The 23412-nt window shown below is 41.0% G+C and overlaps 1 protein-coding gene across 1 annotated transcript; it reads left to right on the top strand.

The window, feature by feature from the left end:
- The first annotated feature begins 175 nt into the window (after positions 1–175).
- On the top strand, positions 176–23332 carry col21a1 (collagen, type XXI, alpha 1). Its single transcript, XM_061086725.1, has 29 exons — positions 176–193; positions 5267–5394; positions 5599–6159; positions 6294–6459; positions 6546–6774; positions 7390–7560; positions 9010–9087; positions 9979–10062; positions 11979–12041; positions 12463–12516; positions 12606–12659; positions 12741–12794; positions 15531–15584; positions 15675–15728; positions 15811–15864; positions 16183–16236; positions 18021–18065; positions 18180–18233; positions 18313–18366; positions 19275–19328; positions 19506–19577; positions 19818–19853; positions 20300–20344; positions 21268–21300; positions 21387–21533; positions 21659–21713; positions 21796–21987; positions 22060–22137; positions 22229–23332. The coding sequence occupies exons 2-29, from the start codon at positions 5298–5300 to the stop codon at positions 22414–22416; spliced, it is 2880 nt and encodes a 959-aa protein (XP_060942708.1). The 5' UTR covers positions 176–193; positions 5267–5297; the 3' UTR covers positions 22417–23332.
- Positions 23333–23412: the final 80 nt, after the last annotated feature.

Here is a 23412-nt window from a genome sequence, read left to right as displayed (position 1 = left end):
CCGGAGTAAGTGATTGGAGGGGGGCGGTCGGAGAAGGAAGGAAGGAAGGAAGGAAGAGAGAGCGAGAGAGAGAGAGAGAGCGAGAGAGAGAGAGAGAGAGAGAGAGAGAGAGAGAGAGAGAGAGAGAGAGAGAGAGAGAGAGAGAGAGAGAGAGAGAGAGAGAGAGAGACAGAGAGAGAGCTCCTGGAAAAAGGTAGGCTTTCATTCAGCAGAGAAACACGTGCACGTCTCCACAAATTTAGTTTCTGTAAACTCAGGTCTGAGAACAGTATTGATCACTGGCTCTCAATGAAAGGATTATCAGGAATTCACACAAGGGCTCGGACGCTGACTGGTAACTGTTTGCTGGATTTTTTGTGTGGCAGTGTTCTGTATTAATGAAATTTAGAGATGTTTATGTATAAAGTTACATTTGCCTTCTTTTTTAAACTCTCGGACATCTAACTTTTGTCTGTTTGTGAATGTTCAGATTAGCACCAGATCTACTGTGTCCACGTTCGCTCCAGTGTCCTGCACCCTGTGTGGAATTTTGCAGATTCTGCTGCACATTGAAGACATTAGGCGCGAGTTATCAGTCCCTTGTTTGTGCTACTGTCATGCACAGAATGCATGGAATCGTCTTTTTCTGGCCATTTCTCTCCAGTGCAAATGGATTTTTTCTTGCACATTGTTTGAATCTGTGTGAGAACATTGCATAATGCACTACTGTGTTGCTTTTTTCCTCATTTGTATTTTAAAGATGTGAAAATTGCACGCATGTAAAGAGCAATACACATTTTAACTATATAAAGTGGACATGTTGACTAAAAAGCAATAACATGTCTAAGTACCAGTGTTTTACGAGACATTAGTTAACAGGTTTCTATGGAATACTGGTGGGGCTTGGCTTCCCCTTGTTGGATGAAGAATTTGGCAGCAACATATCCCACTGATCTTGGCAACCGCAGTTCATGCTGAACAGCAGTTGTTGTTTCTGGACTGGAACAACTTCCTTTTGCCAAATTTACTACAGATAACTATAACTCCATACTATCAAATGGAGTTACAAGCTATTACATGAACTGCCGGCACAAAACAAATAGACTTTGTCAATGTGTCTTCTCTCTGAACTCAGTGAGAACTGCGGCCTGGTGCTGTGTTTGAATAATGTATGATGACTCAGAGTTGTCCACCCTGCACAGGTGAAATTGTATCTTGTGAAATGTTAGAAAGGATTTGTTTGGCAGCTTCCTGAAAATAAAATCCAGCTGGAACAACAGATATAAGTCTCATAAATCTAGAGTATTGCAACAAACAACAAGACCAGAGTAGCTATTATTTTCTCAATAAGTTTTGGAAGCCGAATATTCAACATACCAACGTTACAGTTCTTCGATTCCATCATCGAAACTTGGAACTATAAAGTGTCTGAGCTGCTCCAATAAAACCAGAGATCACTGGGTTCTGCTATGAACCTGCAACGCACATGCACCTGTTATTTCTGCTACACTGTGCATCCATTCCAACTCCGAGCATCGCGGCCCAACACGTGTAATGTTGCGTTTTTATTCCTGGAAGAAAGGTGGCTTCCCCTCATCCCGACTACATGTGTTTGGTCACCGTCCACGGCCGGAATTTCACCATCTGAAGGTGTAAATGAACGCCATGTGGCTCTGGCCTAGGTGTAGAGACGCTTGGTTTGGGGAAAGTCAGTGGAGGGGAAAAGTCACAGTGGTTGCACGGACGCTGCCATGAAGGGGTTTTCCAGCCGCCTCCTCCAGCTCTTCCAGGGAAGGAAAAATTCTGAAGAAGCAGCTTAACGCCTCCTTCGGCTGTGTTACTCCGATCGATGCTGAGTTTGCACCGTGGAAAAATTCTGTCACATGAGAGAGTGTGACCCCTCGTTGGCTCCATAGGAATCAAGCGGGATTCCAAAGGTTACATCCTGGCTGCTGTTTTGTTGACCTTCATATATCACAATTAGAAACAGTAGTGAATGAGGTGTATGGTCAGTTCCTTCCCTCCACGAGTCCTGTTTTCTTACCCTGGATGCAGCCATAGACTGTGTGCAGCATATCTGGTCCTCATTTGCAACTGCTTCCTTTTAGGGATGTCAGCAGTTTCTTTTCTCACACGTGCTGGAAAATACCGTAAAAGATAAGCAGCAACAGAAACTTCTCACAATCAACATGCAGCTCTCAAGCTGCAAATGTAAATATGAGCATTTTTTGGTTCTAAGAATTCATTTTCATCTCGCTCCATGTATTAACATGCAAAAACATAACCATCATTATACTCAACTCTCATGCTACATGTTCTGTAAGTAGCATGCTGTTGTTTCATGTCTGGCATTTTTATATGCACTGTTTTTCAAGAATAAACTGCATTTTCTCATGTGTTGGACATACCTTGGAGAGCTTCATTAAAATCTGAATGGTATTTATGACATTTAATGCAGCGCTGGACAAGATTGTTGTCAACATAGACTGTATGTTAAGAGGAATGACACATCACCACTATCTTGCAATTTTTTTAACAAATTTTGGCAAAATTATCCAGGTAGGGGGTGGAGCTTCACCAGCACAGTCATCCGACATAAACCGTCTTCGAGAAAACTTGTATTGATGTTCCATCCACTAACATGGAGGATATAGGGTTTATAAACTATATTGCATCCAGCCTCCAGAAGAACAAATTTCTTACAATGGCTTGATGTGAGCCTCCTGAGTACTTGGCTGCTTTGATTAAATGCTAACATGCTCATTATTTAGAAGGTAAAATGTTTGCGACGACCATCATTTCAGCATGCTTGTATTCTCATCAAATCATGCATTCAATGGATGGATCCAGGTTTTGACCCCATTATTGTGCAAAATGAAGAGTTTGGGTGTCCATTTGACAGAACATGGATATCTCTACCAACTGTCACAGCAGCATAATATAAATTATATGTTGAGATATAGATCAGTTTGGCTTGTAGATGAAGGCCTCTGATGGAGAAGAGAGGTTTTTAATCAAACTGTTTCAGCTGCAACATTCTGAAAAAAACACTGCAGGTGAATTTTTTCCGACTGATCCTGATGCCAGATCACAATATTTTTGAACGGGCTACGTTGAGTGAACGTGTTGATATGATAGAATATTTTCATTAAATACTAATATATCACGTAGCACAGAGGTTATACTGGGATATCAAAGCCTTATCTTTGTTTGGAATCTCTGGGGTTTGGGCGAGGCTCCTCAGCAGTCGGCACTCATCCATTCAGTGAGGATGTTGTTGTGCAGGTGTGGAGTGGGGAGCCTCCGGGCTGAGGGCAGGAAAGTCATCATGGATTGAGTCACAAGCGAGGATGTTGCAGCAGAGTTGGCACTGTGGGTCAATTTGGAAAAAAACTGCAGGGAACCAAAAGAGATGAATCATTTGAACATATTGATCAGCTGATAAATTCCCAAAATGTTCAAACACGCCACAAAACCTTTTGCCAGGTGGTAAAAACAATCGTACTTTACGAAACGACACACCAGGTGACATAACTACTCTTAGTGCTCCAGCAGCGTGTGACAGCAACTGGTTAAAATGACTTCACGAAGGAAGGTATTACACTTAGTTTGAATCCACGAGGGAGGAAAAGTGTAGGAGTGAAGCTGTTCTGGTTGGGTGTGTTGGATTCAAGGCCAAGGGCGGGCAGCGAGAGGCAAATGGCAGCGCATGTGAGGAAACAGCTGATAATCCCACAGGAAACACTGAACACTGGTTGTGGTCAGAGGTACAGCGACTTGTTTATTTAACGGTGCTGGCAGTGCCATGCAAGCGTGCGGTAGATGAGGCCTGAAAGGAAAAAGCTTAGGTGTACTGAGGCGGTGGGGACTGTAGCATGTGGCCAGATGGGGAAGATAGAGAGCGCCGCATGGAGGATGGAGGCAGAGCTCTGAGCATGACTTAGTGGTTAGGAAGTGAATTATGGATTTATGTGCAACCCTGTCTGTGGCCGCAGTGGGAGGTGGGAAGCGAAAGTAACTCCGGAAAAAGTAAACATTGGCTGATGGGATTTGCACTTGGGAGCCGCAGTGACATTCAATCATGTTCAGGGTAGGTGGCTAATGAGGAGCGCTGCCTCTTTAAAGCCCCCAGCACAGCACGGAGCCCTGTATGTTGGCTTTTTGGGTTTACACAGTAAGAAAGACAATATGTATCACGTTTATAACCTACTGGTGCAGACTTTTGACACAATACTATTCCATTATATGTTAAGTGGCTGATGCCTATACCCCAAGTGTCAACAGTGAGGTCCCTGCAAATCACAAACAGCATTTGACTTGGAATTTAATGCTGCTCTAATTAGAATTTTCAAATATAAAGTTAAACACATAACTATGTTATGAGACAAACCGTGGTCCGTGAATATGAGTTGTACAAATTAGTTTTGATTGGTTGGTTTGTTGATTGATTGATAAGCTTGTAGTTTATTGTTTCAGTTGCAGATCAAAAACCTTAGTGATTGAACCTACAGTACAACATAAGAGCCACCTATTTTTACCAGGCAAAACAAAAATTTAATATAAGACTTAACATTTGCAAAGTGAACAGTAACATGAATCGAAATAAGTCATGTTGTGTTTAATACTATATATAATATTTCAGCTTTTATGTGCACACTCTTCTGTGCTAATGCCTGTCCTGGACATAACTGGACCTCTGTTTTTGTTTTCGTTGTGAAACCAGAAATCCCAAAGGATCAAAATGAAATTCATCAACCAGGATATAAACGGCAGTCACAAAACCTAAACTGACAATAAAATTCATCTTGATAATGTTTGAAAACAAGTGTGAATGTGTGCATGCATCATACTCTGCTTAAGTCATATTCATTCAAAGTTCACCTTCATCTAACAGTCAGGTTGACATTTGGTGCATCGTCCAGAAACATGACTGATGCACAAATGCAGCTAAATCGCATGTGTGTACACAATGCTTGAATCATTCCATGTTTGATTTAGTTCCTATGATAAAGAGCCTGGAGACTTAACCAACACCCTTGTCATACAACTCAAAGCATCACTTATTCCTTTTAATTACTTATGTGCAAAAAAGCAGATGGTGGGGTGGTTTTGTTTGTGAAGGTTTTGACCACACGGAGCTTAAGTAAATGACATCCAAATCTCTTTATAATGAAAGAAAGCAATAGTCTGAGACAGAAATATCTCAGAGACCACATGTCACAGAATGCCTGCATTGTCCTTGTCTTTTTCCCTGCAATACAAAGCATGTGTTTCCTTGTCCCTGTAGGTGCACACTTGGAACTTGGCTCTGCTGCATAATGGGTTACAAAGCGACCTCCATGCATTGTGTCTTAAGATGCCTGTGCTTCATGCTTCTCCATTTGTTTAGTGCAGCTCAAGATGAAGACATAAGAAGTAAGAACACTTCTGTCTTCATTTTCTCACACTTTGTCATGCTTGTTGTCCATACATTAAAACCTGCCAAATGCATACAACTGGCAAGGGTGATTTAATGTACTGTAAATGCATTTAATTTTAAATATTACACCAAACAATTGTGATCTATTGAAACGCTACTATTATAAGCTGCTAATTGTCAATATTTCATGTCTGCTACAGGTTGTAGGACCGCACCGTGTGATTTGGTCTTTATCCTTGACGGCTCGTGGAGTGTTGAAGATGTCAATTTTGAAATAGTGAAGGGATGGCTTGTCAATATCACGTCGAGCTTCAACATCGGACAGAAGTTCACCCAGGTCGGCGTGGTCCAGTACAGCGACAACCCCGTTTTAGAAATACCTCTCGGGAAGTTCTTAGCCACCAAAGACCTCATCAACGCGATGGAGAACATTGAGTACATGGGGGGAAACACGAGGACAGGCACGGCCATTCAGTTCGCCACAGATAGATTGTTTGGCTTCTCCGAGCGCAGCCCGCAAGGCATTTCCAGAATCGCTGTCGTCCTCACAGATGGGAAGTCTCAGGATGGGGTTGTGAAAGCAGCGGAGTTAGCGAGGAAGAAAGGAGTGATTCTGTTTGCTATCGGTGTCGGGTCAGCGACAGAAGAGGCCGAGTTGAGGGACATTGCAAACAAACCCTTTTCAACTTATGTCTTTTCTGTGGAGGACTACAGAGCTATTTCCAGGATCATACAGGTCATACGACAGAAGCTGTGTGAGGGTAAGCAGCTGCTCATCAGTGTGGGCAGCTAAAAGTGTTTTTCCAGCACAAATATTATGATATAAATAGCCCTCTCCTGGCAGCATCAGTGTCAGCTCATCAGCTCTTTTTGTCCCTGTTTATTTCCTTTGCAGAAACCGTTTGCCAATCAAGAATCTCCGTAGATTCCCGCGATGAGAAAGGTTTTGATATTCTCTTACATCTAAATTTGGCCAAAAAAGCAAAAAAGACACAAGGAACCTTTTCCGGCACCAAGGCCTATGAAGTGACGCCTCGTGTTGACTTGAGTGAATATACACGGTAATCACCTTGCCTCTTTTCTTTCTTCATTATCATTGGTGTGGCGGCGCAGTCAAAGTTGGCTGACTTTTTATTTGGTCCACCAGGAACCTTTTCCCTGACGGCCTGCCTCCGTCCTATGTAATCGTGGCCACACTGAGGTACAAAGGATCTGTGACAGCAGAGGAGTGGGACGTGTGGAGGATACAGAAGGTTGACGGGACGCCGCAGATGGCGGTGACTCTTAATGGCTTCGACCGCACCGTCATGTTCACCGCAACCAGTGCGTCACAGAGCGGAACGCAGACGGTCAGATTCTCCAAACAGACAGCACGGGTAAAGCAACGCTTTGAAAGAATCTTAAAGGAGACAGTTTATCCATCTAATTACACAGACTGCAAAATCATAATGTATGTATAATGTGGCTCATATATTTGGAGAAATTGGTTGTGAGAAGTTTGAAAGATGTTGGTGTTGACTCTATATAAAGATGGAAGACTTGTCTCAACTTCCTCCCATTGTACAAAAATGAAGCCAAAATATATCATGTGGGTGCTGCCATCTTGCACTTAATAAATGTTAGGCGCCAAATCTAATATTAGTACCAGTTACTAGCCACATGGTAGATTGAGAACTCACATCTGTACGCAAGATGCTGCTTTTCTGCGAAGAACACTTTTATATAGAGTGTGGGTCAAAGAAGGATACGTTGCTCAGATGCATTATAGGAAATATATGATCCAAAGTGTCTGGATCTTAACTCTTCGGTTCATGTTCTTGCCCTTTAATAACTAACACATCATGTTGGATTCAATTCAGAAACATTCACACCCTTTTCCTTAGAATCTCTTCTGTTTTACTGTTCAACATCTTTGTCAGAACAATTCCCGGATGTGTCACTGTGTTGATCACAACTAATTTCTATTTGTTTCCAATTTTCCAAAAAAATAGGTGTTTGATGAGAAATGGCACCAGCTGCGGCTGCTGGTCACAGAGGAGGATGTGACTCTTTATGTTGACGACCTGGAAATAGAGACTCTGCCCTTGGAGACCCCCGTTGGCATCTTCATCAATGGAAAAACCCAAGTTGGGAAATATTACAGAAAGGAAACGACGGTGCCAGTGAGTTCGTCATTATCAACAGCCTCTTTGTCATAAAATAAGATGGTTTGGTTTAGAACTAAATCGTCATTACATTATCTTGACTATAGATAGAGGGAACATTTTGAATTGTTGGGGAAACTTCACACTGATGAATGTTTTAAACAGCATCGCACAGCTGGGTTTATTGGTGCCTCCTGAGAGACATGGTTAACTCCTTGGACAGTAAATCCTTGGCATAAATGAGCCTTTTCCCCGAAAGCTCTTATTAATCTTTGTTTTATTTGTCTCCGGTGAAATAATTTCCACCGCGCTTACTGTGTTTGTTATAAATCATTATTGTGCTGTGAGGGAATTTGTTCAACAGAGGGATATGTGGAATATCTCCAAATATCTGCATGATACAGCTTTTTAATACAGTGATACATAATAGATCTTTTATTTTGAAACTATAGCCCAAACTGACAGTTTAAAAATACATCGAGACACATGTGTGAACACTTAGTTTGACAATGTTTGGGCTAATCGTGTTCATAATGATGGTGGATGAAATAGAATCCACAGAATAAATTAAATTCAAGTAATACTGCCATTTTTAAACTGAAACCCTTCATTCGTCAAGCAGTGGATTATAATATAAGCTAAAAATAAACATGATTTAATCGGAAACAGCTCTGAGTTCCATGAGAAATATTTGGAGAAGGACTGTGCAGACGAACCCTTTGTTTAAGAAGGAAGGAATGAAGGAAGGAAGGAAGGAGGAATATAATTCACTCTCAACGTTTACATCTCATGTGAGTGTGTGTTGCAGCCAGTATGTTGACACATCAATATGAAGTGAATGTAACTGTGTGTCCCAGGCCACTCTTATTAGAATTGTGAAGTTTTAAGGAATCCAACTAAGTGGTTGTTCTTATATAAGACCATCTTGGAAGCAGATTTTTGTAACTGGACCCTGAAAATTTACAACATGATCAAACCACAATGCAATTTTTAGTATGACCCGACAGACTAAACCAAACATTGTTATGTTTAAAACTAAACACAATCCCCTGTTAATGAAATGTAAACCACACTGCACTTGTGTTTTCATTGGGCTGGAATTAATATAAATCACATGTTATGATCGTCTCTCCCCTCACATGGTAAGAGAAGTTAAAACAGCCGATGCACTGGAGCCATGCTACCACCAACATCAACAAAATACCAACTAATGGAAGAATGGTGTAACGTTTCTGCAGAACACGTCCAGACACCGGCGGAGGTCTGGCAACGCGACGCTGCTCAAAAGCCAATGAGGGCCCTAATCTTTGCTTTAACCGTTACACAAGAGCAATTTCAATTCATTAGAACCAAAGCACTGATAAAAACTGGGTTTGTTTGTTGTAAAAATGCCCCCACAATGTGTGTGTTTTCCCCCAGCATGCTGTGGTTGTGTTTTTAACAGGAAGTTTTTCCCCTTTTCTTCAGTTTGAAATTCAGAAACTTCGCATCTACTGTGACCCTGAGCAGAATAATCGAGAGACTGCGTGTGAAATACCTGGAGTCGTGAGTACCAACAATCTGCTTGGTTCTTTCGGGGTTTTTTCAGTCTAAAAACAATGACTTCTTCTCACCTACTTCACGCCTCAATCCACGTACATCTGTTTCTGCTCTGACACACACCCAACCTCTTTTTCAGCCAGTGGTTTTATTATCACTTACCTCCACGCACTCACAGCGCACTGGCATGGCATGAAATGAACCTTTCCTGCTCCATATTTCACAAGTACAAGTACAAATGCATTATTGTGCATGTGAAAGTGTAAACTCAGCATCTATATTTTCAGTCACATCTGTTTATGCATAAAATAATGTGTTGGAGGAGGACGCGTGGCTCGGCTTCAAACATACTATACTCAATGGAGGTTTTTGCACCGTCTCCTGGCATCGAGCGTGTTGTCGTGAATCAGTGGCCCATTGTGCTGGCTTGGAAACCGCTACATCCGCACAACCAGAGCCAAATGACTGTTTGTAATGTGAAGATGTGGGATAAAAATATCAAAAGAGACAAGATGAGAAGTCTGAAATTATTGGCAAGCATTTGCAATGAAATCTCCAAACGCAGAGGCTCGGAGGTCTCTCGGGCAAAATCTCACACCAATCGATTTCAAAATAGAAACATATTTATGGTTCATATTCAAGACATGGCAAGATCATTTCAACACATCCATCCATCCAGTATCTGTAGCACTCGTAATATAAGAGTTGCAGGGGGAGCTGAGCCAATCCCAGCTGTCATTCACTGAACAGGTTGGATGTGGGTTGAAATATTAAACACAACAAGACATATTATGACATTTTAGGAAATTCCAATATGCCTTTTTTTATGTCATTTGTTAATCCAGAAAATAGTAATGAAAAATAATATATATATTTTGTCCTGCTTGTTGATTACAGTGCTCCAACAGTCCTGATTACACTGAACCTACTGAAGAACCTTGTGTTTGTGCTCCCGGACCCCCTGGACCGCCAGGAATGAAGGTCAGCTGATCTCTTTCTGTCTTTTGTCATGCACTCACTTGGATATCAGACATGTAGAGTTTGTTCAGCGCTTCCTGCCGTTCAGACCGATGGTTAAATATTTACTTTAGACAGCGTTGGTCTGTTTAGATAAAGTGACAACAAAATAAATGAAACTTTAGCAGCGTCTGTTTGTGTATACATGCAGGAAAGACAAAGAGACTTAATGGCTTCTGTTTGGAAGGGAGCAAAAAAAACTTTGGTTTTATTAGAGCTTAGAAAATAAGTGCTGAGCTCCCAGGTGATGTCTTAAATCCTGCTCATGTGATGAGGTTGCACTTTACATCTGATTACAGCCTGTAAACATCAATCTCCCTCATGCCAGGAACACTTTCATCTTTTAGATACACAGTTACCTGTTGCAAATGTTCAGTTTTACAAATCCCCGATGCACCAAACAGCCTCTTTTCTCCACTTGAGGCAAATTGAGGCTTGTCGGGGTGAGTGAGTCACATTTAGTCTTGTAAGACTCTTGTACTGTACTGTTTGCTGAAAACAAACCAGACCACTGCCTAGGATAAACACTGGTTAGAATGGAAAGTAACCAGACGAGGAATAAACCCGACGTCTCTATTGATCACAGGGTATTAACCAAATAATAGCAGCCCTGGTCTTCACACAAAGACGTCAGAGAGATTTTTATCTTAGCCCTCATACGCTTTGTGAGGGAAACTTACATGGTTTCCAGCATGTTTTGCATTTATTAGGTAAACGATGTGTTTTTACTACATGTACGAGTAGATCAAAAGTTGCAGCCATTGCTGGTTCACAGATGTTCCTTACAACCCCACACAGTTCTCCACAGCATCATACATTATAGATAGATTGAATCAACTCAAGGCATGAGAAAGCTCATTGATACCAGAGATCTTTTGAACTGATTCATTCATTATGTAAATATGCAGAGTCTGGTCTAAACCTGCCTGTTTGGGATGTTCTGTTTTCCCGTCCTGTGTTAATGCTCCAGGGCTGCTTCAGAATTATTCCTTGACATTAGTGAGTCCTCCTTAGTTCTAGCATATACTTTCACTTTTTATTTTTGTTGATGTTTTTAAAAACAGTCTATGGTGCAGAGTGAAGTTAGAAAACTTTGTGTTCATCCTACCTGGTTTATCTGCAATAATGATTTTATCATCAATGTCTTTCCATAAAATGAAACAGAATTTGTGTTTTATATATAAGATTGAATGATTTACATCCTATGCTATTATGTTTTAATATATTGCATGTTAACTATTTCAGTGGTCTGATAGGCATCAGCACAATCTTCAGACCCAAGTTCACAGCTTTTTAGAATAAAAGCTCTCCAATTTAGATTGATTTAAAGAATCATAGCAACAAACCAAAAGCTATGTCTTTAATTTGAAGACATCTTTCTAAAGAGATGATAGTGATTTAATGAATAATCTTGTCACGATGGAAGGCAGCACACATGAGTCCTCTTGATGTCTTTGTCTTAATCTGCTATGTGGAAATAAAAAAAGAAGATGAAAATGTTCCGGAGACAATTTTCGACCTTCAGTTAGAACCAGTTACCCACCACAGTGGTAATCTATCTATAGAAGAAGAAATGTTCAACTTGGTCCACATACTGAAGGCACTGTCCCATCCCCTCTGACTGCTACAGAGCGCTGGTCGCCTGTAGCAGTCAGTGGGGATGGGACAGTATTCTATTTCCATCAATATCGAACGTTTCACATATCCAAACCGCACTAAACTCTGCTTGGCACTTCCTCTAGTAATTACAATACACAAGCCAAGTGTGAAGTAGATAAGATGAACGCTTTGCAAGATACGTTTTCCACATACAGACAGCCAGACGTTTGTGGAATCGGTAGGTAGAAGTGATTAAGTTGCCTTGTCGCCTCTCTGTACAGGGAGAAAATGGAGGCAGTGGTAAACCTGGTCAGCCTGGAGCTGCTGGTGCTGATGGTAAGCCTGTGAGTACTAAATAGTTCAATATCCACACGTACAACTGCCAACAACACTGTCACAGCAGCATGTGAAGAAATGCCAAACCCATCTGAGTTAATGTACCCATTAGGTCATGACAATTTCTGCTTGTTAATTCTGTGTGGTCAGGACTGCATCACAATCTTTAAACACACTGCTAAATAAGTGGACTAAATATACTTATTTTTCCACTGGGTAAATGTATGATTTTAGCAAAAGTGACAACACAGTGGTGATTTTGTGCATGAAACCCAAACAGAAAAGAACCACATGCTCTATACGTGATCAAAACCCCCAAAAAGTAATTGGCCGCGTAGCCAGGAGCCACACAGACAACATATACAGAGCTGAAGGGATTTTTTATGTTTAAGTTTGTGTCTCTATTGTCCTGTTTTGTTTGAATTTTAGGGCATTACTGGCAGCAGAGGGAGTCCAGGGCTGCCGGGGCCAGGAGGGGTAGAGGTGAAGAAAATCACTGATTCTACCTTAATATCCAATTCAGCATCAAGAATGAAAAACCTAAAGCTGCTTTCTTTTGTTAACTCTTCCAGGGGCTACGAGGGCCACACGGGTACAAAGGGGAGCAAGGGCGGCCCGGTGCTTTGGTAGGAAGGTCACAATGGGTTTCATTGCGATGCTGCAGCACTGATGTGTGACTAAAAACTAATACAGGTGTGTACTTTCAGGGTGAGAGGGGCGTGCCGGGATTATCGGGATCGTCTGGGAAACCTGGAGAGAAGGTGGAGATAGATGTGTTACTCAAACATGCCGCCTACATTTCAACTTCATGATCCTGTAATTTGTCACGATTGCTCAGCTTTAGACGCTTTCTTTCTCACAATATGATGTTTAAATGAGGCCTGAGTCAAACAGATGCTGTATTCACTGACCAAAGTGGCAAAAAAACACTGAATTGTCAAAGTTAAGCCTCTTTCTTTGTGTTATCAAATGTAGGATTAACAGGAAACCCCTGCTAGACACATCACAGTGAAGTATTGAAACACTGCTGCATCAATCACACTGAAAACCATATGTTATTAATATAAAGCCAGATCTCTAGGGAGCTGCTTTACTGTGGGACAGGAGCGCTTTGCAGAGAGAGCATGAGGGCCTTCAGAGACTTTTTAAATGTGTTGATATTTCCTGGCTTTTGTTCTGCACGTTGACTTTGTCAAATCAAATCAAGGGATTCTTTCTTTGCTCTTCATAAGGAACCTCACCCGCACCAAATTACACATACCCATAAATATCAGCCCCCAAACTAGGCCTGATTGTTTTAATCAAATCCATCAATTGTTCTCTGTGAAATCAACAAATTTTTTTGTAAAAACATCTTAACCCATGATGTCAAAGAGAGTAAAAAATAAAATCCTGGATCTGCCGCCTTATCCGGATCTGGACCAATATTTTATGGTCTCTACCCAGACCCACACCACACTCTTCTAACAAGTTCGTGATGTTCCTTCCAATAGATTTTGCGAAATCCTGTTTACAGACAAACCAACCAACAAATGGGCAAGGGTGGAAACCCAACCTCCTTGGTGGAGATAATCAAGACAATATGAGATACCAGAAAGCCTGAAGGAACTGATCAGGCCTCCACAGAGAGGATGTTTGTCCCTTAGTGGAGGCCATCAGTTAGGAAATCTGTGAAATGAAATGAGAAAAACCTTACTGTAGTGCACATCTACTCCAATTTTGTTTTTACATTCTTAAAGAGAAGACACGTGTACAAAATATGATTTTGCCTCCTTTTAGCAGAATGTGAGCGAGCTCAACCTTTCCCACATTTATGGTTACCGAGAGAAGTTCGTCCAGATTCAATACAGATTCAGCTTCTTTGTACATTACAACTTAAATAGGGGTTAAAATGCTGTACTCCACAGATCAGGGCGCAGGTCACTTTTAAAAACAACATAAGTCACACAGTGACTTGTGGCTTCAAGGACCCTGACAAGATGTTTTGTTTTAGATGTTTTATTTCTGGAATTGTGTAATATTCAGGACCAACATTGTGAAACATTATCTCAGTGTGTGACTTATGGATGAAATTATAGTGAAAATAAATTCCCCTCAAGGGCCCTTAAGTGTCCCCGGTCCCCACTTTGAGGACCTCTGGTCTATGCGACTGAATTCCCCTCCTGTCTTGGCCAAGACTAGTTTGCATCCAGGAAAGCTGAAGAGCCTCCTTGCAGCAGCAGGGAGCCTCTTCTCTTTGAGTTATAGAGGGTCTCCTCATCTCGTAGATTGGAAGATTTTCTTTGGATGCAAAATCACAAACTTACAAACTACTACACCAAATCATTTTTCACATTGTAAGACCACCAATGGGTGTAGTCTAATTTTCCTGGCGTTGGATATAGAGAATGGAAACATGAGCTTTGCAAAGTTAAGTCAGAAGACCATAATTCAAGAACATGAGAGGAAGAGAAACTTTGAGCCACTTCTGTCTCCATGGCCACAGACCTTCATTTCCTTTGGAGGAACATCTTAAAGATTACCACGTGCATTTCCAGTCTGCTGTTGATCTTCGTAGTTCATTAACACTGTCATGCATTCCTGGGGAGAGAGTAAGCCTGTTAGTGAAAGCTCCTCATTATCAAATCTGCCTGCTGCAGGGTTTCCTGTTCACCTGATCTGTAAACTCACCCACCACCGCTTACCTTACACCCGCCAGCACCTATTCCAGTATAATTCATGTTGATGCACCCTAGCATTTGCAACCCAGGCCAACACAACAGTAAAACTCACAAACAAAGCACTAAAACGACCAGTTGGTTTCCATGAACCTCTCCACAGTGGTTCATTTGTTTTAAACTCACTGTGATGGACGCAGCAGGAGAGATGTTTGACAGAAGTTGTGATACCACTGGAGAAAAAGACTCATTGACTACAGTGTCTATTTATACACAAAAAACTTTTTTTTAAATGAGGCCAAAAAATATCATCCACAAAAGTCCCTGAACCAGACAATGTGGTTTTACACCGAACAGAGATTTTATTCTCCATGAGCTGAGGAGCATACTTTTGAATGCTGGTATGCAAAAGTGGAAAAATCAAAGGCTTTGTCCTTTTTATTCTGACAATGTGAAATAAGTTCACATCTTATGTAGCGGCTGCATTGAACAGATACTCACATCCAGTTACAGGTCAAGCAGTGACACTTTTAAAATGCCAGGATGATGCAGGGGAAAACGAGAGTCACTCAAGTTTCACTCCAAGAAGTTGTTGAATTCAGTGTCGCTGCTGACTCCTGTTAAACACTGACTTCATATCTGTGACCATGTAGAATATACAGTAGATCTATGTGTGTTATTGTCTTACACTGTATAACTTCCTGATCGGGCTGAAGAGGAGTCGTTTAATATATAGTAGAAACTGGATGATGCAGGCAAACAAGTGGAAGATTCATTACAATCCAGCTCGGATCTTAAAATGTTACCATCTAATGATTCAAATCTTATGACTTTTCTCAGGGCTCTATAGGATCTCCAGGTACCGCAGGGTTAGAAGGAAAAAGTGGTCTAGTGGTAAGAGCACAGATATTCACTAAAAAATAGTTTGTCACTGAGTTTGTCACGAGAAATATAACTTTATCTTGGGTTGCTTGGTATTTCCAGGGAGAAAAGGGAAGTATGGGACCTCCTGGTCCGACTGGTCATCGAGGAGAACCTGTATGTATGAAGCAATTCACAACCATATCAATATCTCTTGTGCCATTATGGTTCTGTGAACAATACATTTCTCTGATTTCAGGGCCGACCTGGGAGAGATGGAAAGAATGGATTTCCAGGAGGTCCTGGTCAAAAGGTCTGTTTATTTTGACACTTAAGGAGAATATTAAAGACCTGGCTGAGAGTGCTCGATCTTAAAAGCCTTTACTGTTCCCAACGGTTGTGCTGTCGATGTTTGGCAACCATGGGAATAGAGTCATAACAGTGCTGGTGTCCCCTTTTCTTCCCCCCCCAATCCCCATGAGACAATTTTAGTCAAGATCAAAAATGTTCTTCATGTTTTAGATAAATGTCTTTTCTAATTAGTAAAACATGATATGTAAAATGCATTTGAAAATGGTCTGATGCATCTAATTAAAAGCTTATGGTTTTTTTTTTCCGATGTGTTAATAAGGGAGAAGTTGGGGCCAGTGGCATTCCTGGAGCTGATGGAAGAATGGGCCATCCCGTGAGTTGTAAACACATATATTAGTCAGTGTAAATGTTTAGTATTTTAGAGTTTGCTCCAGCTGTGAGTATTGCCTTACATTTTCACTTGGACTCGAAGATTCCGATGTAAAGTGTGTTATGCAAATAGTGCATGAATGAAACTGAAATGGACTGTCACGCTATGTTAACGTTTCAACTTCGCAGCAAAGCATTTTGCCAACAAGAGAAGGGGGAAACTTGATGTGTGTGTGTGATTTACATTACGGTTCGTACACTTCTGCACAGAAAAAATGCTCTATGTAAATCGTAGCTGACACAAAAGAATAATGAATAAAAAAGAAATAGATGCATAACGCGTTTGAGCCGCAGCAGCACTGCAGTGTGTTAACACAGTGTCAGCAGTGCAGAGAACACCCCTGACAGCCAGTAAATTAAGGGTATTTCCCCTGTAGTTCATCCCAGGATAACCCTGTTATGTAACAGCCGGGCTCAGGCTATAATCTGAAGCAGCGACTCATCGGGGGAACGCTCTGGTGCTCTGGCAAATCTGTTTTAGGAAGAAAGTGTTTTTCAACCGGGCAGCCACCCCACTGATCAGGATCTTAAGCATGGTCCAAAAGTTTGAGATGGGTCTGCAAGAGGATGAGTCAGTTGCTCCACACGGCTGTAAGCCATATTTCCCCCACTAGAACAATAGAGTTAGCTGTGTTTCCAAGGAGACAGGATGAGTGCTGTACTTCCTCCTGGTAAAACAAGATGCAGCTCAGTGTGGGCCCCAATATAGGGATGTTTTTTTACCTTTAAGTTAAGGGCAAGTGTGTGGGTGGCTTGATCTGTATCTCCGCCCCCCTGCCTGCCTTTAATCCATTCACCATGCACATATGTTACTCAACCGTTTGTGTGAGGCAACAACCACACATCTGAGAACATTTATCTCAGAAGAAAACAACTATGACAAAAAAAAAAACTAAAGAGGCTGCATGTGTTGAACCGAATAAACTTTAAACGTATTAAACTGTTTATTTTAAAATCGGTTTCTGCTGTCATTCTCTTTCCCGGGAACAGTTTAAACTGCAACTGCATCCTGTCTCTTTGCATTCATCAGCAAATAAAACACTGGACTAAACTTTTCGTGCACAGGCTGATGCAATTTAGATCAAGAAGTTACATGAAATACGATTTTATTTAGAGGCTTTACATTTACAAAATATAACGGAGGAGTGTCACACTTTTGCAGCACCATGATAACTTCAATGAATATTACTGAACAATTGGCTTCATTATGTTACTGACAGAATGAAGTGATCATTTCAGGGCTATGAAAGGAAGCAAACAGGGACATGTGTATGGTAGAGTGTTTGAAAAAATGTGTAAAACAACTGCTCCCCGAAAAGGAAGCCAAAGCGTCTTGATTGCAAACCTAGTGGCTCGCTGCAGTATAGGTGATAAGCCTGCCTCCTCCATGTTAGTGGATGGTTTTATTTTATTTTAAGTGGCTCTTATCTCACAGATCGTGATCCCAGATCTTGTCCGATTTCATTTAATTCAATGATATATAAATCGAGGTAATCGTCATGACTGACACCTGAGACTGACTCATGAATAGTCATCGATTTGCGATATATTTTTGGCTTAATTACTGGAAGGTGGGAGAAAGTCAATACTGTAAAGCTATTGCAGAAGATGATAATAGGGATACTGGAGCATGTTTAAAATATGGAGAATTGACTTCAGACTTGATTCTCATTCCATGTCATTTTTTGAGATAAACAGACGACATATAATCTGTTCCCTTGGTTCCAGGGTCTACCTGGATTATCAGGATCTGCAGGCCTGGTTGGTCATCAGGTAACAATGTCCCGACAGATGTGCTCTTTAATTTAGCTTATTCTTTGTGATAAAGTTCGACTGATAAGATTTTGCCAATATCATTATATTTGACTGATTCAAGTCTCATTTAAGGGGGAGAGTGGTTTGCCCGGACCAAGGGGCCTTAAAGGATCGTCTGGACCTCCTGTAAGTTCACAGTTGTTGTACAAAACAAAATGTATATTTAACCTACGAAACGATAAAAGATTTCGTCACTCTCCTGCAGGGTGAGATGGGTTTACCTGGTGCACCTGGTTTAAAAGGAACAACTGGATCCAAGGTAAACATTTATTCTTATCAGAAAATTCACCTTAAGTCTGCTGCTGTCAGAATGAAGCTGTCAGAGTTAGTAACTGGATTACACCTACGCAAAAGACATCAAGATTTAGCATGGTCTTTACAGAGGATAAACTCTGCACTAGATATAATGACAATTGATCCCTCTCTGTTTCCCCGAGGCCGTGAGAGCACTATAGCTCAAACTGTGACTCAGAAAAGTCAACACTGCAGCTCATTCTACACAAGCGATGTCGTAATTAAAGCCGACTCAAACCACAGTGTAGAACATTTTAACTAAGTACCAGTGATGTATTGATGTTGATGTCATCCAGCCTATATAAGACACATTGCAGTGCATAAGGTCATAAAAACGGTTAAAGCCTACGTTCTTCGAAAGCTGCTTGTTTCAGCAGCGTGACATGACATGTTTCGTTTGGTCACTGTTTCTCAAAAATCAACTGAGTGAGAAGTAACAAGCTCTTGGCGTCACAGACATGTGCTAAATTCAGCGATGATCCGGTCGTGCTGCTTTCGTCAGTGGAACTTCAGTGGAAATGAAAGCAGTCTGGGCTTGTCTGGTCTGGACGCCCTGACTCCTCATCACGTTTCATTAGCTGATGTTGCCTGTAACGAGCCAGTGTGTATTGGCCGATGGCACACATGTTAAAACGCAGACTTCAGACTGAAGCTATTTTTGTTCAACTGAAAAATTAATTTGATGAGACACAATTTTACGTCATGCTGCAATCGTGCAATATGCCAAAACTTCATGAAATCACAAATGTATTAAAATAGTAATTATAATAAGACAGTGAAAATGAAAATAATAGCTAGTCTACAGTCAGTGAAATTATACGGATGCTTTTACATTTTGAGTTTTCTATAACCATGTTTTATTTCTTTATCAAGGGCCATAAGGGTGGAAGTGGAAATCCAGGTTTACAAGGAACTCCAGGGCCTGTGGTATGTTTTTGTTTAAATAATCCAATATTCACAGGGAGCTGTATTTTTTACTTAAAGTACTGTCAACTGTACTAAATCATTACAATTTTAATATGACGTAGTTAAGTTATCCAGCAATAGATAAATGAACTGTGTTTTTGTCGTTGATGATTGGTCTTTGTTGACATGCTTTTAAAGGGTAGTGCAGGAGAACCAGGAACAGCGGGTCAGCCGGGGCACCCGGGCATACCAGGCCTGAATGGAAGCAAGGTGGGGTTTTCTGTTTAAACCAACATTCTTTCCCCCTTTAATCTAAAAAAGCATTATTTAGAATAATAATTTATTATTATGAAAATTCATAATTAAATGTTAACGACATCTGGTCAAACCTGATTATTTGTCTGTTATGTAAAGTAACTTACACTTTTTCTATGAATCCTTTGTTGCTTGTGTTTTTCTCCTGCTGCAAAACATCAATTAAATTATAAACCATGTTTTATTGTTCACCAGGGACAAAGAGGAAATACAGGTGACCGAGGAGAGATGGTAAGACTCCAGACATCCAATCAATGTGAAGCAGATTGAAGGAAATATTGTCTTTGATCCGTTTCATATAGAAATCTATACATTCCAGTGGAAATATAGCTTCATTTATCACATATTTCATGTTGGTTTGGAAAACAATCATCAGGCTAGCTGTATTGTGTCTTACAGAGGTATAACTGGATGTTTGACTTCTATCATGTTTTTATCCAGTATGCTCCATCTGATCAATTTCATGTTATGTGAAGAAAATGAGTGAGGGAGTGCAATAATATTTACGTAATCAAATCTAATGTGTGTTAATGTACCACAGTCAAACCACATTAACACCTGTGAATATAACCATTTTTTATGTTCTGAATGGATGGATGTGTATCTACATCACTGCAGTATAAACCTTACAGACAAGTGTGGTGTTGTCATGGTGATCTAATGATTTTTGTCACCAGGGATTGAAAGGACAAATAGGAGGACAGGGTCGACAAGGGAATCAGGTGAGTTTATTTTTGCTTTGTTGTATGACAAAACAATTATTTAGCCTTTCTTTAATGATGTAATGTTTCTTGTGTTTGGATTCAGAAATTAGAAATGTAAACATTATTATCTAATAGTACTGAGTGAAGTGAATGCTGTCAATGGCCATGAAAAATATAATAATATAAAGTCATTACCTCCAGCAATGAAATCACTTGTAGCTGTTTTCCTACAAACTGATTTCAATGGACTGTTGAACGCGTTGATCATTGACCGGAGAAGTCATCGGTTTTTTAAAGAGTTTTGAGGGTCCACAGTGCCACCTTCTGGCCATTTACAAACCAGTTCTCCTGAGCCATGAAGTTTGAATTCCTGTTTGGTCTTATCTATCTGAAAAGGTCACACTCTATTTTTGTGGCTTATTTGTAGATTTTCTTCTACTTTAAATGCAAACCTGTTTTTAACACTGCTAAAGATTGTATCTTGTCTCCACCAGGTTTTGCACATATTGGTATTGGATCATTTGTGTTCGATGCTGCATACTCTCATTTACTTTGCTGCCACAGTCATAGAGAAATAATCTATTTCTTGTAACTTCCCACGCTGTGCACGCTGTGAACACGCTGTGCAACGGTTAACAAATTTATATGACACGGTCCGGTATCCAAGTGATTATGCTGAAATCTGATGCTATTGTAGTTCAAAGGTGGAGGGACAGCAACATGATGACTTTATCTGCTCATAGCAGACATAATTCAGACTCAGTACAAATTTAGCAATTTCCATTATTTCAACATTAATCCGGAAATTACAATTAATGTCTGTGACAGTGCGTTTTGATAAAGATCCAAATGTATGTTTTGAAATCTGGTTACAGTCTTTTCCTGCACTTTTCTACTCTTTTCATTGACTTTTCCCTTGACTTATTGACTTTGATTGACAGGGCTCCGCTGGTCCCATGGGACTGAAAGGAGAGGTAAGTCTGATATATTAATTACTTTTCCTCTAACCAGTCTGAATTATGATTTGTGTTGTTTAACCCTGGGCTTGTATTTTTGCCAGAAAGGGACATCAGGGGATCCGGGGCAGAGAGGTCAGGACGGTCAAGGGGGACGGCCTGGACAGTTGGGTCAGTCAGGCCCATCTGGTCCCCGAGGGCTGCAGGGGGACACTGGTCCAACTGGTCCACCTGGACCTGAAGGAAGATCTGTATGTGTGATTCACATCATGTAACACTAGATAATGTCTCTATCATGATTAATCATGTCTGAGATTAATGACATCGATGAACTGTAGTTTACTGAAGATTCATATGATCCATTACTTTATCACAGGCAAGCGAGTTGTCGGACAGCCACATTCGGCAAATTTGCAGAAACATTCTCCAGAGTGAGTAGAAAGATACAACAAATGTTGTATATCCCTGTGTCTTGACCACACATATCTGAAATATTCTCATTGTCAATTGTAGCTGAGCTGCCTCTATTATTGCTGAGCAACCAGCAGAGTAGCTGCACCCGATGTCAAAGCCGTCCTGGATCTGCGGGTCCTCCAGGTCCAGCTGGGCCCCAGGGAGACAGGGGTCTTCCTGGACTTGGCGGCTCCAGGGGGCAGCCAGGCCACCCTAGTCGGCCTGGACGTCCTGGTATTAACGGACTCAAAGGTAAAAGCAAGCATTCAGACAACATTGAAACTGTTTTGCAGGATGCTCAAACAAGGACACTTGTGTTTGCAGGAGAACCAGGTTTCAAGGGTGAGAAGGGGAGTGCGGGTCGAACCATGATGGGAGACCAAGGGCCACCGGGGCCTCTAGGTAAATAATGTTACTAATCATTAAATTCATCATTTGTTATTTTCTGAGACCATGTGGAAGTTAAGTTGATGAGGTGCTTGTGTCTCCACAGGTCCAATGGGTCCCCAGGGGTATAGTAAACCAGGTCCTCCAGGTAACCCTGGACCCCCTGGTCTGAATGGAGCAGAGGGTCAAAGTGGTAACCCTGGCAACCCCGGTCCGCATGGGGTGTGTGATCCATCCATGTGCTACAGTAGCATGATGAGGCGGGATCCTTACAATAAAGGACCAAACTATTGACGTCACAACTGCAGGCACCAGTTTCAAGTTGATGTGGAACTAACGGTCATTCTCAGGAAGATCTCATCTTTACAGTTTATCTCTGTCATGGAAACAGAACGGACCTCTTGTCTGTCACGTGATCTCAGACAACACAACCAGATCCTATCATATTTTCATCATTCTATTGGTGTTTTGTATCATTGTTCCGACATCTAAGAGCATGCTTTTTTAATAGAGAATCAATAATTGACTCTAGTTAACACCTCTCATATGATCACTATGGTTTCCATGTCTGGGTGTCCCTCAGGTCAGTATGGCTGGTACATTTTCCCATATTGCCCCCTGGTGCTGCTTTGTTGCATGACGCTGTCTACATTTTCACAGTGGGTGCTGTACGTTACATAAAAAAAACACACAAAAAAACAAAAAAAGACGTCTATAATCTCTAAGTTCCATGTTCGGTGATTTCAACCTATCAGAAAATGTTTCAGCACTAGACTGTGAGTTTGATTTCCTGTGGCTGCTGATGAGCTGCTGTAAGCTTGTGTTCCTGAAGCATCCAGTTTAACTGTTAACACGTAACTCTCAATGAAAACAGAAGCTAATACTGGGTATCATCTGAGATAAATGAATACTTCTGTTTATGATAAGTTCCTCCATGTGTCATTTAATTCCAGTTAAGAAGTGAGATGTTAAAAGATTCACCATCTAAGAACATGCAGACATTTTAATTTGAAGTTTTGTGTCACGTATGTTCCGGAGGCGTACCTTTCATTACTGTAGCAAGTATTTTATTGTTATTTATAAGAGAGTCATGACTGCGTATTTCGGCAGTGACGTGTCCTGAGTAACTTTTGTAATTTTATTTTGTGTTAAGTTGACTTTTGTATGAATCTTTCTTTTTTTTTTCTTTTTTCTAACTAGAATTAAAAAATATCCCAATGACTTGTGAACCTGGATCGTCCTCAGCTGTGCGCTTCAAGTTTCAGGTCTATTTCAGACATGTTGTCAATG

This window comes from Limanda limanda, chromosome 15 (genome assembly GCF_963576545.1).
Source record: "Limanda limanda chromosome 15, fLimLim1.1, whole genome shotgun sequence".
NCBI classification, from domain to species: Eukaryota; Metazoa; Chordata; class Actinopteri; order Pleuronectiformes; family Pleuronectidae; genus Limanda; species Limanda limanda.
Note: the sequence above shows the minus strand (reverse complement) of the source record. Positions and strands in the feature narration are given on the sequence as shown.